Below are 16758 nucleotides of genomic sequence, written 5' to 3'. Positions count from 1 at the left end.
GTGGGAAAAGAGGGAGAAGAGTGAAAATTCGGCATAATTGTGTGCAGCTTGGTGAACAGTTTATTGAGACTGGACTAGCAAGCTCTCACATCTGAACGCATCTGAAAAATCCAATAAAGCAACTCCCAGGGCTGAACAGACACGGGCTGGTTGGGTTAGCTAGCTTTGCACTTGTTCCTGTCTGAATGTCAGAATGTCTTTTTTGGCAACACATCAGTTATTTATATTTAGCATGCTCACTGGGAAAAGACTGTTACCTATCTTTTTGTAACGGTCGTTCTTCAAGATGTGTTATTCACATCCATTCCAATTAGGTGGGCATGCATCGCATGCATGGATGTCGGAAACTTTTTCCCTTAGCAGCTCCGATCGGGACGGCAGGGGAGTCCCTCGAGTGGCACCCTCATGGCGGTGTATATATTACCCTGCCGGCCTGACCCCGCTTCAGTTCCTTCTTGCCGTTGACTCCGACAGAGGGGAAGGGGGGGGTGGGTATTATAATGGACATGAACACCACATCTTGAAGAACAACAGTCACAAAAATGTAGGTAACCGTCTTTTCTTCTTCGAGTGATTGTTCACGTCCATTCCAATTAGGTGACTTCCAAGCTTACCATTGGAGGAGGGTAGGAGTCATGGAATGATTGACTGAAGAACAGCTCTGCCGACTGCCGCATCATCTCTGGCCTGTTGGTTAACAGCATAGTGGGCTGTAAACATGTGCACTGAAGACCAGGTGGCTGCTTTACAAATCTCATGGATAGGGACCTGAGCCAGAAAGGCTGTCGAAAATGCTTGTGCTCTGGTTGAATGGGCTGTAATTGCTGAGGCTGGGACCTTGGCCAACTCATAGCACATGCAAATGCAGTCTGCGATCCAGGATGATATGCACTGCACAGAGACAGGAAGACCCTTTATTCTGTCAGCTATGGCAATGAACAATTGGGTCGACTTGCAGAAAGGTTTTGTTCGCTCTATGTAGAACACCAGGGCTCTCTGGATATCCAGTGTGTGTAGGCTGTGGTGTCTCGGACTCTTGTGGGGTTTTGGAAAGAACACCAGTAAGCAAATGTCCTGACCCATGTGGAATTGGGAGACCACCTTGGGGAGAAATTTAGGATGTGGTCTAAGCTGCACATTGTCCCTATGAAACACTGTGTAAGGCGGTTCAGTGGTGAGGGCTCTCAGCTTGGACACCCTCCTTGCCAATGTAATGGCCATCAGGAACACCACCTTCCAAGAAAGGTAGAGGAGGGAGCAAGTGACCAGGGGCTCAAATGGTGGGCTCATGAGTTTGGAGAGGACAAAGTTTAGTTTCCAGGTTGGGATAGGTGGGCAAGAAATACGGGAACAACCTCTCCAGACCTTTGAGGAATCGCCCCACCATAGGATTAAAAAATACCGAGCACCCAGACTCCCCTGGTTGGAAAGCTGAAATGGCTGCCAGGTGTACTCTGATGGAGGAAGGGGCTAGACCCGGATGCTTAAGGTGTAGGAGATATTCTAGAATAACTGGGATGGTAGCCTGGAGTGGCTGAAGATGCTTGGGTTCATACCAACAGGAAAACCTTTTCCATTTCGCGAGGTAGGTAGCCCTAGTGGAAGGTTTCCTACTGCCGAGGAGAACCTGTCTCACCGACAGAGCACTGGCTCTCCATGGAATTTAGCAGCAGAGCTTTCACGCCATGAGATGCAGAGATTGCAGGTTCGGGTGAAGGAGGCGTCCATGGTCCTGCGTGATCAGATCTCAGTGGAGGGGCAGGGCAATCGGGGCGTCTACGGACAGCTCTAATAGGGTTGTATACCAATGCTGTTGGGGCCAAGACTGATTACCGTCGCCCTGTCTCTGCGAATTTTGAGGAGGACCCGGTGGACAAGCGGGATAGGAGGGAAGGCATACCCCGCCCCATGGTATTAACCCCACTTCTGGGAGACTGACTGTCTGATGTCCGACCTGATTGACGACTCGTGCATGTGGTAAGACCTGCTGAGGCAATCCGCAAGCTCGTTCTGCACTCCTGGAAGGTAGGATACTTCGAGCTGAATGGATCAGGCTATACAGAAGTCACAGAGAAGAAGAGCCTCGCGGCAAAGAGATGAGGAGCGGACTCCGTCTTGTTTGTTTATACAGAACATGGCAGTGGTGTTGTCTGTCAGGACTGTCATGCTGTGACCTTGTAATGTGGCGTGAAAGGTTTGGCAGGCTAGACGAACCTGAGCTCCTCCAGGTTGATATGGAGAGGTATCTCGACCCTCGACCACAAGCCTGGTGTCCTCAGGTCCTCTATGTGTGCGCCCCAGCCCAGATCTGATGCGTCTGTTATGAACTTCAGAGAAGGTTGGGGCTTGGCAAAGGGGACCGCTGCACAGACCACTGGTTGATCCAGCCACCAGCGCAGGGATTGTAGCACTTGTGCCAGGATAGTCACCATGGGGATGGATCTGGGATTGTCCAGGGGGTCTCTGTACGGATGGTAAGACAGTGTGAGCCATGCTTGCAAGGGTCTGAGTGACAGTCGGGCATGCTTGACCACATATGTGCATGCTGCCGTATGTCCTATTAGCTATAGGCAACACCTGACTATGGTAGTGGGATACCGAAGCACTGAATTTACAATCTGCTCTATGGCTTGGCATCTGGGCCCTGGAAGGCTCGCTTTTGCCTGTACTGAGTCCAGGACTACCCCTATAAACTCTAACCTTTGGGTGGGTATGAGAGAAGATTTGGGCACATTGAGGAGGAGCCCCAGTCTGCGAAACGTGTCCATGACCATCGTCACGTGGGGCTGGACCTCATCCCTGGAACAACCTGTGAGAAGCCAGTCGTCAGGGTACGGGTACACTCGAACCTGCCTTTTCTGCAGGAAGGCTGCCACCACCGACATGCATTTCGTGAGGACTCGGGTGGCTGTGTGTCGAACAGGAGAACCGTGAACTGGTAGCGATGTTGGTTTATGACAAACCAGAGGAAGCGTCGGTGTGCTGGATGAATAGCGATATGAAAGTATGCGTCCTTCATGTCAAGGGCAGCGTACCAATCCCCCGGATCCAAAGAGGAAATAACAGTGCTCAGGGAGACCATGCGGAACTGGAGCTTGACCGTAAATTTGTTGTGTCCGCGAAGGTCTAAAATGGGTCGAAGACCCCCCTTTGCCTTGGGGATTAGAAAGTAACGGGAGTAAAACTCTTTTCCCCTTAGCTCTTGCGGAACCTCCTCCTCAGCACCTATCTTGAGGAGCGAACAAACCTCCTGAAGAAGGAGTTGCTCATGAGAGGGGTCCCTAAAGAGGGACAGGGAAGTTGGGTGGAAGGCAGGGGAGGAGGAAAACTGGAGAGAGTATCCCACCTGTACTGTGTGTTAAGACCCATTGGTCCGATGTTATATGGGACCATGCATGGTAGAAGTGGGATAATCAGTTTAAAACCATGGGGATGGATCTGGGAACTGGGTTGGTACACTGTCCTCAGGCGTGCCTTCAAAACCCTTGCTTGTTTCTGGGTTGGGGCTTATTCTGGTCCTGGTTAGGTGTGTTGCTCTGTCTGTGCCTGTTATTTCTGCCCCGCCTGCGATACGGCTCCTGCCTGGGTCCGGGTTGATATTGCCTCAGCCTCCGCAGCAGAGGCCTGAAGGGCTTTTCTCTGGGTTGCCGGCACATGCATTCCTAGTGACTTCAGGGTGGCCCTAGAATCCTTAAGGCCATGCAGCCTGGAGTCAGTCTGCTCCGAAAAAAGGCCCGAACCCTCAAAAAGAAGGTCTTGGAGGGTATTTTGGACCTCTGGAGGAAGGCCCAATGCCTGGAGCCACGCTGTGCATCGCATGACTATCCCCGAGGCAATGGTTCTGACTGTAGAGTCCGCTGAATCGAGGGAGGCTTGTAAGGAAGTCTTAGCCACAGCCTTCCCTTCCTCCATTAAAGTTGCAAACTCAGAGTGAGAGTCCTGGGGCAGGCGATCCTTAAACTTGGACACTGCCCTCCAAGACAGGTTTCAGAGTAGCAGCCGTATTAGTCTGTATTCGCAAAAAGAAAAGGAGTACTAGTGGCACCTTAGAGACTAACCAATTTATTTGAGCATAAGCTTTCGTGAGCTCATCCGATGAAGTGAGCTGTAGCTCACGAAAGCTTATGCTCAAATAAATTGGTTAGTCTCTAAAGGTGCCCCTAGTACTCCTTTTCTTTTTGCCCTCCAAGAGTTGAAGTTGTGTCTATTGAGGATAGCCTGCTGGTTGGCTTTACGTAGCGAGAGGCCCCCAGAGGAGCAGACCTTTCTACCAAAGAGGTCCAAACGCTTAGCTTCCTTGGCTTTGAGGCAGAGGCTTGTTGGCCATGTCGTTCCCTTTCGTTGACTGCTGAAATGACTAGGGAACAGGGAGTCGGATGGCAGAACAGGAACTCGTAGCCCTTGGAAGGGGCAAAGTATTTCCTTTCTACCCCCCCTGGCTGTCAGCGTGATGAAGGCCAGGGTCTGCCATACAGTGTGGCAATTCGACTGTATAGTCTTTATGAGAGGGAGCGCGACACTGGAGGGACCATCGGGAGCCAGGATGTCCACCATTGGATCCTCCTGCCCGACTGTTTCTTCCACCTGAAGGCCCATATTGAGGGCGATGTTGCTGAGCAGCTCCTGGTAAACCCTGTGGTCTACTGGTGACGGTCCTGAGACTGACGTGAGGTGCTGTTGGTTGTTCTCATCTAGACCTTTCTGCATGTCCCCATAGACCTGGGTCACTTCAGGGCCCTGGAGGGCTGACACCTCTCCAGGTGTTGCAGAGCTTGGCGCTGCCTCGGGTATTGGGCCTGGGGGCACTGGCTGCTCTTGTGGGTCCAGGGGTGGCCCAGAGAAAGTGGCCTCCCTTGTCCTTGATTGGTGCCTGTGTGGTGACCTGGAATGGTGTCACAGATTGTCCAGACCTAGAGGCTCTGGAGGAGATGCACTGTTGCTGGTGGTAGGCCCATGGGGTCCAGAAGGGCCACTGACCTGGAGGGGGCCATTGTGGCTGCCAGGCTGGTTGGGATTCTCTGCTAGCTATTGCTCTATGTCTACTATAGCTAGAGAGACCAGAATTGGCCTCGGATCCAGAGGATGCTGACTGAGAGGACCACGGCAGTGCTGAATGTTGAGTGGTCGCAGGGTGCCGGGGAGCAGTGCCTGGCTGACCGGGACCGCAAACGGTACCGGGAATCTCGGGATCGGTGTCTCACACTCTGTGCCATCGGTGCTGTTCTCCGGTGCAGGGTGACCAATGGTGTCGGGGACCGGCGTGCAGTCGCCACTGGCTGGTTCGCTCTGATGCCGTAACCTTATGCTTGGTTGTAGGTGCCAGGGAATAATAAGACGCCAAACTCAACCGGGAGCAGTGCCATGAGCAGCGCCGAGAAGGTAACCTCAAGTGGCGCACCACTGCCAGCTTCCCTCTGGACGGCACGCTTCTAGGTGGTGCCGAAGGCTTCTCCCTGCATGGGAGGGGGCTTGGCACCGACAACTCAGTGAGGTCTTTTGCTACCTCAAAAGTGTCAGGTGGGGAGGGGTGTTCGAGGATCTCCTCCAGCTCGATGTCGGCACGGAATCCAGAGGGTACCAGACTCAATGGGGCTTGTGGCACCAGAGTCAACGGTGCCAGTTCTTGGCTCGGGTCCGCAATGTGTCTTTGCATGCCGGGAGTATCTTTGAGAGGCTTAGTAGCTCTATGGGGAGAGCGTCCTCTTTCCCCTTGCTTGTGCCGCTTAGTCAGTGCCAGAGAAGTGGATCAATGCTGAAGTTGGTCATCCCGTCTCGGTGCCGATGATTTGCGGTGCCAGTTCACACACGGACACCGGGGCACCTCGTACCGAGGAAGCCAGTGCGTCAGAGGCTGGTGGTTGTAACACGGACTCCATGAGCAACTGCTTAAGGCGAAAGTCTCCTCCTTTCTTGGTGTGCGGCTTCAAGGCCTTGCAGATCTTGCAGTGCTCTGCCTGATGAGACTCTCCGAGACACCGGAGACAGGAGCTGTGGGGGTCGCTGTTGGGCATAGACTTGCGGCATGTGGCGCAAGCTTTGAAACCCTGGGCTTGCGGCATGCCCTGCAGCCCAAGGTTGGTGCTGGAACTAGCTTCCAGACACCTGAAACAATGGATTTCTAGCTAACTGATAACTATCTACGAAAAGCTAAGGGATAACCCGCAAGTGAGAGAGAGAAACATTCCAGCACCGCCACGGACAGTAAGAAGGAACTGAAGGGGGGTCGGGCCGGCAGGGTAATATATACACTGCCATGAGGGCGCCACTCTAGGGGGCTCCCCTGCCATCCCGAAGGGAGCTGCTAAGGAACAAAGTTTCCAACATCCATGCACGCGGCGCGCGCACACCTAATTGGAATGGACATGAACAATCACTTGAAGAAAGGAAGGTTCTTCTTGTAGTTAGCACAGACCATAACATGTAGTGGAGAGTTTTAAATCTGCCTACTTTGAATACAGGTCTCCCTCGTCCCCATGCTAAGCAGTTTTAAGACACTAGCGGAGATATTTGCTCAGAGCTGCCAAGATAGCGAGAGCAAAGGGATCTATGAAACAGGGGCTGAACTCTCTGCTTTAAGCATAAGCAGACAAAGACAACAAACTGCTAACTTTATCTTACCTGATGCATTGTGTTATAGGTTCAATTCCCTTACACCCATGGTGCTATTAAGGCATTTCTCTTAATAGAGAAACATTCACCAGGTAACTTTGTTTTTAAAATCCATAAACCATAAAACTTGCTGATTCATTAATGGTAACATTCTTCAGCTATATTCTTGGTCTAATATATGGGTTACAGCTAGGCATATGACTGAGCTTCTTTTTGACTTTTTGTCAGAAAATGTTATAATCACAGATCAACAAAATTTTGTTTTTTTCTGGTTTCTACGGTTATGCATATGTACATTAAGTCATTCAACAAACATACCATGTATTTTTAACCTTATTTTAGCCTGATCTAAAAACAGTCTTCAAAATCACGTTTTTAATAGCCACTTTATTATAGGCTCACTTAAATATATTAAGTCAAGAATCCCACTAAAAGAAATAATTTGGACACCAAACATCTGTCAACTGTTTGATAGTGAATGATGTTCACTGCCTCATACTTCAGCAGCAACAAAATACAGTGGTGGTAACATTCTCACCACGAAGCATTTTAGACAATGGAAATTCAGTGTTTTCTGTACTTCCACCCAACTTTCCCTTGAATGAAAATACAACTGAGAAACAGTGCCCCACAGGGTCAGATGTTCGGAGTCCCATTGCCTGAACATTTTGACCACATAAAGGCTTTGAGTTAGGATCACTTTGAGTTAGGTCTGACCCAGTATGGCCGTTCTTATGTTCAGTCATGTGCTGCATCCAGTGTGAGTTGTTTTTAATCTATCTTTTAATGGTCTTCACTGCCATAATATCCAAACACCTCAATCTTCAGAATATTTACCCTCAACACCCCATGAGGCAGGAAGTGCTATTATCCCCATTTTACTGATGCGGAAACTAAGGCACAGAGGGACAAAGTGACTTGCTCAGGGTCACATAGGGAGTCTGTGGTACATCAGGGACTTGGCCCCAAAGCTCTCCAAGTCCTAGTCAGTACCCTAACCAGCGGACCATCTTTCTTCCCTATAGTCATATTATATAAAGCAAAAATACAGTTTTACACAAAATGCAGCTTGATTAAACAGCTTTATTATTTTTGTGCAAAAATTAATGTTTCTCCTCAAGTGCGATACCGCAAAATGATACCGGTGTGCAATATTTCTAAACTTCAGAATTCATATTGCATTCTTAGTAGTCAAACTGATGAATATTAAAGTCCCAACAAAAGCCAGGAATTATGTCTAACATGTCATTGTTAGATACCTAACCAACACAGCAAGATGTCATCCACGTATCAACACATACAATTCAGACAACCCAGTATTCTATAATGCAATGTTGCCAGGCTAGGGTACAGTTTTATTCTCCAAAGTATCAGTTCTTGCCTCTTTACTTTAGTGTCAGGTCTTGAACTGCACAAACATGTAGAACCTCTCACCCCCAACTACATTTTGTTACGATGGTCTCTGCAGATAAAATAATTAGGAAATGCAAGACAGACTCATGCTTACTGTGATGACTCAGGCATAAAACAGCAGGCAAGCGTGAGCTCCACACAGACAAAGCTATTTTTATGCAGTATCTCTGAAGCTCTTTTGTGTTAACAGCTGCTGACATTGCTTACCTGTTGAGTACTGCTTCTTTGTCTGCTAGACGACTTTTAATTTTACTAGTAAGATAGTCCAAAAAGAGCGTCCAAATGTCTAAGCAAGAAAAGTAACCTTCATGGGTAGGCTGAAATACACAAAACCCCACGTTAAACATCGTGAACTGCAGTAAAATATAGGCCATGTGTAGCCAGAATTTGAGTTAGTGTGTACTTTCAAGAATAGAAGGACACTTCCATTAAGTGATGCAGATTTGCTTTAGTGAGGAATTTTCCGTGTCACTTGGAAAAACCCTGCTTGTCTGAACTGTAAAAAGGGGAGTGAGGTCTGAGCTTAGGACTGGGAGCCAAGACCTCCCAGGCTCTCGTCCCACTTCTGACCAACTCCCCCTGTAGCTTTGAACTATGCAAGTATCTTTCCTGTCACAGTTCCTGCCCCAGTCAAAACATATGAATAATTATAAGTGCAAATAAGGTTGTAACTTTAATTGAATGGTGTGAAAGCAGTTAATCTTGTAGCAGGTTTAAGGTGACGCTCACTCTAGGTCATTGTATGTCGGGGAAAAAAAAAAAGAGATAAAAATCATCCCACATGAAGCCTCAGAGAAGCTGTAAAAGCAACAGTTTCAGAAGTGACAAAAAAGCCAGCCCCCAGCAAAGATGTATGGGGGTTATACAGAGACTTTTCAAAAAAGTTTCTTCAAACCCAATTAAACCAGCAGCAAAGAAAAGCCAGCCAAGTCATTCTTGTAAGACAACTAGATCTGACCGTTTTTCAACTATTTGGGGCCAGGAGCAAGATTTCCTGCAATGTTATGCTATTAGAAAGTAAATGAAGGCTTCTAAGAAGTCCCAAAGTGTTAAGCCAGTAGAAATCTGCATGATAACATGTTCAATTGCTAAAAAGGCATGAAACTGAAGTTTTAGTGGGCTGCCTTTAAGCTATCAGACCTATTGGGAAATAAGCTATCCTTTACTCGTATCCTGCATGGTTAGGACATACAAAGAAGGATGGAATAAGATAAAAGCAGTGTCAGTGCCGTACCTGATGAAAGGTGTATTTGAACAAGAGAGCCAAAAATTCAACCACTGGGAACTGAGAGTATGATTCGATCCTCCTTAGGTGGACGCTCACAAAGAGACGCAGAAAATCTGTAAACTTCTCAATGTAGCTAAAGGAAAAAGGAGAGAAAACTGATGAAACATGAAGGAAGCCATGGGGGGAAAATAATTTCATTGAAATAGTGAAAAATTCACTCAAAACCTTTTCATTAAAAAAAACCAACTACATTTAATAGCCAGTTGTACAATTAAAATATAAAGCCCTGCAACAATTACCTACAGGATGGGCAACCCTTCATTCCATTAACACCTGAAACACAGCAGAAAAGACAGTCTAGTCAAAAGCAACTTTAGTGTTCAGATAAAACAATATGAATTAAATAAGGCCTTCAGATAAGCAATCCCCTTAGTGCTACAAATATCTAGCAGCAAGACCCATCGTAGCTGAATGGATATGGATGGGATTAGTCAACAGAATGTAACACTCAGGAGATACTGTTGAATGGGATACACACAGACATTGGGAATTGATTTTCTGGTATTAAAAACACACCAACGCAACACCCATGTCACAGAGATAAATAGAAAGTACACCAGGGACTGGGCGAATATAACCTAGTAATTCCTGCATCCAGTCCAAGAGCTTGTGATTGAACTAGAGCATCTCTTTTAGGAAGATTTAAACACTCCTTGTCAGTTTTTTCCCCAGATCTAGGATTAGTCAGTTCCACGATTAACACTGTGTCTTTCTGATGCTACAGTATATGAAGTGAAGGGCCCATAATGGAACCTACCACCAAAATTTAGACACACTTCCATGGCAGTGTAAGTAGTTAAGGCTTCAAGAAAGCATTGCTAAAAGAACAATTATAAAGGCCACTGCAGTGTGGGCTGTTACTGTGGAGTGAACATGCACTGTGCAATATGGAGCTTTACCAGAGTTTAGGATATCATTTTAATTACGTATTGACTGCAAGAAAACAACTATCTGTATGCCATCACTGCACAGGATGCTTTGTGGAACATTCTAATACCAAGAACCCCATTGAGGTAGTTACATAACTGCACTGCTTAAAAGTTGATCTCTCCCACCCATGTGACAGTTTAGAGTTCTTAAATATCAAAAAGTATTTCAAGAAATTTTTAAAAAAAGAAACATCACACAGCTGAAGACACCAAAATAATTTTAGTGGCAAAATTTTAAGACATTCAGGAACGACAGCCCCTTATTACAGCTGCGCTGATGGGAAACACTGTATCTCACTGTGAGAAAAAATTGTTCCTTTTAGTTGAACAAAGCAAGCTCCAAACTAGAGAGTCATTACTGAACAGGAACAGCAAGTTGCATTATTCCCTGACCGGTCACTATGAAACTGTGCACCCACACAATTGCTGGAATGCATGAGGTAGTAAGACTATATTTATAGTTCATTTGGCACCAGTCTCCTTGGCAAGAGGGACTCTCACTAAGCATGTACTGGTCATTGGCCAAATACTTCAAAACCAAAGCGACCTAGTGGGAAACAGTTATCCTGAGCTCAGTGCTTTCTTTAAGCCAAGATCTACTGAAAGTTTTATATGGATGTAGGCCTCTAGGAGCCACTAAGCCAGTCGTCAGCTTAGAATTATCGTTTATACTTAGTTACTACACTTCGGATTTCATTAAAGGTACTGGAAACTTGAAATTAAATGCCACACAAATAGGATATTGCAAAATGTGGTTAAAGTTAACATTTTCTGTACTGGTTTACAAGTTCAAGAAGGCTCAAAACTGCGCTAACTCCATGATAAATAAAGTAACTAGTAACCAACCATCACCCCATGTCACTCCTGTTCCAGATAAGAGTGAACTTTTAAGGAAATCAAGGTTTTAAAGGTGGAAGATACGGTATTGCTATGTAGTTTCACACTATTTTGCAACAATGTCAGCTTTGTTTAGCAGCATGCCAAGTTAAAAATGGCAAGTGAGAAGACAACTTGACTAGAGTCAATTCCAAGTCTTCAAGTCTTGCAAATCAAGCTAACCTTAAAACAAAGAAAGGAAAACCATTTGACAGCCTGCAGCATCTTTAATCCACAGGAGGGAGAGATTGTAGGACAACCTGTCCAGAGAATGTTTTACTCATGAAAAAGCTAGAGAAGTCTATAAAGTTAAGCCAAAATATCTAGGTTACATCCCTGATTCAAATCATATTAAGCACTAACAAAAAGGGAGATTCACTTATGGACCTCAAGATCTTTGAACATGACCACCATCAAAAGCACTCATTTTGTGTTCAACATGTAAAAATTAAACGGGGCTCTAGAAGAACTTCCATATCCTGTGGAGAAAAATCCCTGTGCACTGAAGTCTGTTACACTGCTAGAGAAAGAACTCTTTCCCACTGCAGTATTACTAACTTGGCTTAACTTTCCTGAAAACATCTGTTCTCTATCCATATGCCCAAATGAACATGTAATTAGAGATTTCAATTCCCTACCCAACACCTGATTTTAGGAAGCCAAGTAATGTCGAAGCTAACGGGATAGTCAAGAAAATGGATAATTAGAATTCACTGTTACTCTAGATTTAAATTCCAAAACAGTTAAAAATATATCTAAAGAAGCCAGCTGAAAAAGATCTAAGGCAATTTGAGAGAGAGAGAGAGATGCACTGCATCTGTATTATATATTGACCTGTTTTTGCTAAACCAAGACTTACACCTGTGTTGAAGTTACAAAGTGCCTCTGTTGTGCACACCCATTAACCTTTTGATTGAAACTTGGGTGTCATGTCTGGGAAGAAGATCAAAGGTTTAGTAGAAGTTTGGTAGTGCAGTGCCGTGCTCATCTACTTCTATCACCATGCATCCACAGCAACAGGCTACAATTGTGAATCTGGATACATTTGCGTAATTACAACATCAGAAAAGGTATCCTGCCAACATTAGCATCAGGAGACAGCCCAGCTCCCATAATTAAAACCTACAGCAGTGCTGTAACAGAAGCTAACATCCATAATTGTCTGCTATGCCACACAAATGATTATTTCAAACCATGGAAAGTTCAACCACACAACATGACTTTCCCTCCTGTCAAAACAAGTGGAAGTATCTCTTCATGAAAGATGTCAAATATTCGTAACTGAATTAGGCAACAAGTTTCTTCATATCCCTCTGGAAGTGAAAAAAGGAATTAGAAGCCTCCCAGATGCTTCCGCTTATCCAGCCTTTACACGGATATAAGTTATAATTAACAAATGCATGAAGGCACCTTCAATTTTGGGACTACTTTCATAAGACTGGTTAATTAGCGTATTAACACCCCAAGCAACCTCAAGTTTCCAAAATCCTGTAAAGCTTTATTTATTTTTTTTTTTTAAAAAACAGATATGCTTCTCAAGTCCCAATATAAGGTATGAAACTGGCCAGGTTTCATTCTCTTCAAAGCCATGGAGTGACCTGGAGCATGCCGCCTACTCCTTTTAAACATGACTTTAAAACAGACAGATGGCAGATATCAACTGAAAAGGGAATACTTCAATTCCTTTACCTCACTGTGCCTCTTCTGTTGCTCTGCTACAACTGAATGAAGGGCAGGTTCAGCTCTTGTGCCACCTCACACCTGCAGTCAAACAGTAACGAATCGGGGAGTGGGGAGGAAGAGGATAGGAAAGAATACAAACCTACACTACCAGTCACTTTGCAAAATCAACCCTCCTGCCACCAACTTACCTGAACACACCTACCTTCCTGCTCTCCTTCAGCAGCACAGAGCTCTGTAAAAAAGGTGATTAAAACACACCATGCATGACAGCAAGTCAGTATAGACAGTCTTTTAGTAAGCAAAAGATCCTACCACAGTTACTTAGCTGGTTGATTTGTTTTACCTTTCATCCAGTTCCTCTAGCCGGCTCTTCACCGTGTGGGCATTGTTCTCCTTGGTAATCTTCTGCAGGAGGTAGAATGTCTGCTGGAACATCCGCAGCAAATACTCCTCAAACTCCATAGGCACGCAATTCTTTGACATAAGTTCATTGATGCAAGACATAGCCAGGATCCCAAGCCTACCACGCTCTTGACCCAAGACAGAGTTCTGGCTGCTGCCATTGACAGACGACATCTTCCTGGCTCGGGTGTCGCAGCCAAAGCGGGCAAAGTGGAATATGGTGGTGAGGAGTGAAGGAGTGATGCTGGCAGACAGAGGGATCCAGCTGAAGAGGTGGGCCAGGCACTCCAATGCTAGTGAACAAATATATTCACTCTCTGTATCAAGAATAGGGATTGGCTGATTCAATAATTTGGCCGCACTGGGACTCTGCAACAGGCTACTTAACAGGTCACCACCTAGGAAATAAAGCATATGCACTCCTAAATACAGTATGCATACCAAACAGAGGGGAACTGGATGTACAGAGTTAAATCCTGACCATAAATCAAAAGCAATTTTTTTTTTTTGCATTTAACTGCTGCTCTTTATGCATCTAACAAGTTAAATATCTAAAGACAAGCATTCAATGCAACATGCCATTAATAGCGATAGGATTCTACAAAGCATACCAGGCAATCCCGTCTCACCTCAGCTACCTCCTTTGTGTTCTAAAGTTTCAAACTGACCAAACCTTTCAGTCTGGCTAAGACACTCCGCAGCAGGCGGCACTGCAGTTGAGAGGAGGTATATAAAATAACTGAATGAAAGCTAGAATTCAGCTCTGTACTGCAGCATGTTACATTGCCAGCTTTACTGGTGTGGCACACACAAGCACTGCTTTAATTAAGGCTCTGGTAGCATTTTCATTATAAACCTATTTTAGGGTTTAGGAGCCAGCTATAAAATTTACTTGCATAATGAAATCATTGGCAACGTTATGTTTTCCATGCATGTAAAATAAAGTTTGTGGATTCTGTCTGTAATACAATGCTTACTTACAAAAAATAATATTTACAAGGTATTCATTTCTAATGTGGACTAGATCATATTTAACAAGTATCTCAAAATATGTAGAACTTCATAAGCACTTGACATATCACAGTGCAAATTTTTATTCACATTTTACCTTTTTTAGCCTCTTATTAAAAATGAAGTAATCGGAGACATTGGTAGCATGAGAGACTACAATCCAGTTTCCATCTTGTTTCAGTAGATTACTTTTAAAAAGTGCTTAATGAAGTTTTGATGGGATTTACAACCTGTGATTGATCTTCTACCCTAACACAAGTGACACCATTTTTTAGCAAGGTGGCTGCTATCACCACTAGCTTCAGAACTGCCCTTTACACTTGCTTACACACATTTTCCAGTTTATTCTGACAAGTGCTTCTCAGCACTGTGAATGACGCATGCTGTTGGGCTGAGTAACTGGATGCTTCTGTCCTTTAGATCTTAACTTCCAGATTCTCACAGCCTCACACTATTTACATCTACGTTAACATCGCAAATGAAGCGTGACCTGGTTCAGCTCCCCTGCCTCCTTCTCCCCTCCCGCAAATGCACCAAAGAATCTAAATCAAACTAGGGTTTTACCTTCTTGTGCAACACCACCAGCAAGACATTGCGCAAATTAGATTCGGTCCTCTGGGACATAAGCAGACCCACTGTCATGAAATTATGCTCTCAGTCACAACTATGCAACCTCATAGCTTTTAAGGGAGTCTGTCAGCTACAACTGAGAACTAATAAACAAGTTATGATTCTATGGAACAATTATGTTGATGCACAAGGAGAAAGAGGTTCAAAGTCACTCTCCCCTAGCTATGTTAAATTCTGCATGGTTAGTAGAACTGAGGCAGTTCATTTTAGTTTTTTTTAGTTATTCACTTTGTTCATTACATATGGCTGAATATATCCAGGAAACAGATTTGACTATAGTAGTACCGTTTTCACGTAGTCACTTTCAAGTAAAGCAACACTTTAAGAGAGGCCGGCTGAGAACTTAAACCATTCAACAACATGCTGCTGATTCAAAGACCCCAGTATTTCCCACCAGAGGGCCTAAGGTTGCAGAAGTTTCCTAGCTTGAGTGTTAGGCCTTGTCCACACTGCCACTTATAACGCTGAAGCTTTCTTCCCTCAGGGGGGTGAAAAAACACATCCCTGAGCAATGCAAGTTTCAGTGGTGTAAAGTGGCAGTGTAGATGGTGCCGCGCTCCCAGCGCTGATAGCTATTCCCCTCGCAGAAGTGGTTTTATTACAGTGCTGGGAGAGCTCTCCCCCAGCACTGGAGCTGCGACTACACAGCCACGTTAAAGCGCTGCTTCGGCAGCGCTTTAACGGGCTGCGCTTTACCAGCAGCTGTGTAGACACACCCTAAGTATGGAAAATGTGAAGCTACTACAGTGCATAAATGCCACTTAAACAGATTTAAGGGCTCTTAACTCTCTCTCTCTCTCTGCTTTTCCTAGAAAAACATGGAAACACTGCAGACTTAAGTTCTAAAAAAGAGTTCTGGCTGTAAATACAGCTGTTACATATTTATAGAGCTTAAATACAGGATCCCAGCCCTTATCGTGCCTGTTTGAAAGTTTCATACCCAAGTATATAGTTAATTACATTCAAACTTATAAAAAAAGAGGAAAGTGCCAAGGGCCATCTATGCTAATAGAAAATCAAAGTTAAAGGCTCTGTATGTCTCATTAGTAAAACACAGATGCTTTATTATATGAACTGGAATCACATGTGACCTGACAAGCTTAAGTACTTGATCTCATAGTTTTAGAGATTCAAAGATTCAGGCCAAAAGGGACCAGTAAATTATCCAATCTTGACCTCCTATGAAGCACAGGCCACAGAACTTCACCCAGTTGTCCCTGTATTGAGCCCAATAACTTGCATCTGACTAAAGCATATCTTCCAGAAAGGCATCCAGCCTTATTTGTAGACAAGAGACAGAATCCACCACTCCCCCTTGGTAGTTTGTTCTAATGGTTAATACCCTGTAGAGTTAAAACTTGTGCTGTATTTCTAATTCAAGATTAGATGTTTTTCTAAAAGGTCTGCTGTTGGAATTATTCTGGGACGTTCTCTGGCCTGCATTATACAGTAGGTCAGACTAGATAATGACAATGGTCCCTTCTGGCCTGGGAATCTGAGTCTAGTTTGACTTTATCTGGCTTTAACTTCCAGCCACTGGTTCTGGTTACACCTTTCTGCGCTAACCCTTTAGCACCTGGTATTTTCTCCCAATGGAGGTACTTGTACACTAATCACATCACTTCTCAATCTTCTTTTGATTGATAAGATAAACATTGGACTCCTTACGTCTCTCACTGAGGCATTTTCTCCAGCCATCAAATCATTTTTCTGGTTCTTTTCTGCACCCTCTCTAATTTTCAACCTTCTTTATAAAATATGGACACCAGAACTGGACACACTATTCCAGTATCAGTCTCACCAACATCACACACACAGGTAAAGAAACCTTCCTACTCCCCTGTTTAAACATCCAAGGATCACCTTAGCCCTTTCTTGCCACAGTACTGCACAGGAGCTCATGGTGAATTGCTCAAT

At 44.9% G+C, this 16758-nt stretch overlaps 1 protein-coding gene across 2 annotated transcripts in view; it reads right to left on the bottom strand.

Moving 5' to 3' along the window:
- XPO6 (exportin 6) overlaps positions 1–16758 on the bottom strand; it is a 113118-nt gene that overhangs the window by 45638 nt on the left and 50722 nt on the right. For both annotated transcript variants that reach the window (XM_077827485.1, XM_077827486.1), the window contains exons 7-9: positions 13142–13598; positions 9257–9383; positions 8230–8339 (exon numbers count right to left, since the gene is read on the bottom strand). In XM_077827485.1, coding sequence (XP_077683611.1) covers positions 8230–8339; positions 9257–9383; positions 13142–13598 — 694 coding nt within the window. The remainder of the gene's footprint in view (positions 1–8229; positions 8340–9256; positions 9384–13141; positions 13599–16758) is intronic.

Source organism: Eretmochelys imbricata, chromosome 10 (assembly GCF_965152235.1).
Source record: "Eretmochelys imbricata isolate rEreImb1 chromosome 10, rEreImb1.hap1, whole genome shotgun sequence".
NCBI classification, from domain to species: domain Eukaryota; kingdom Metazoa; phylum Chordata; order Testudines; family Cheloniidae; genus Eretmochelys; species Eretmochelys imbricata.
The sequence above is the reverse complement of the archived record's forward strand: the minus strand, read 5'-3'. Positions and strand labels throughout refer to the sequence as shown.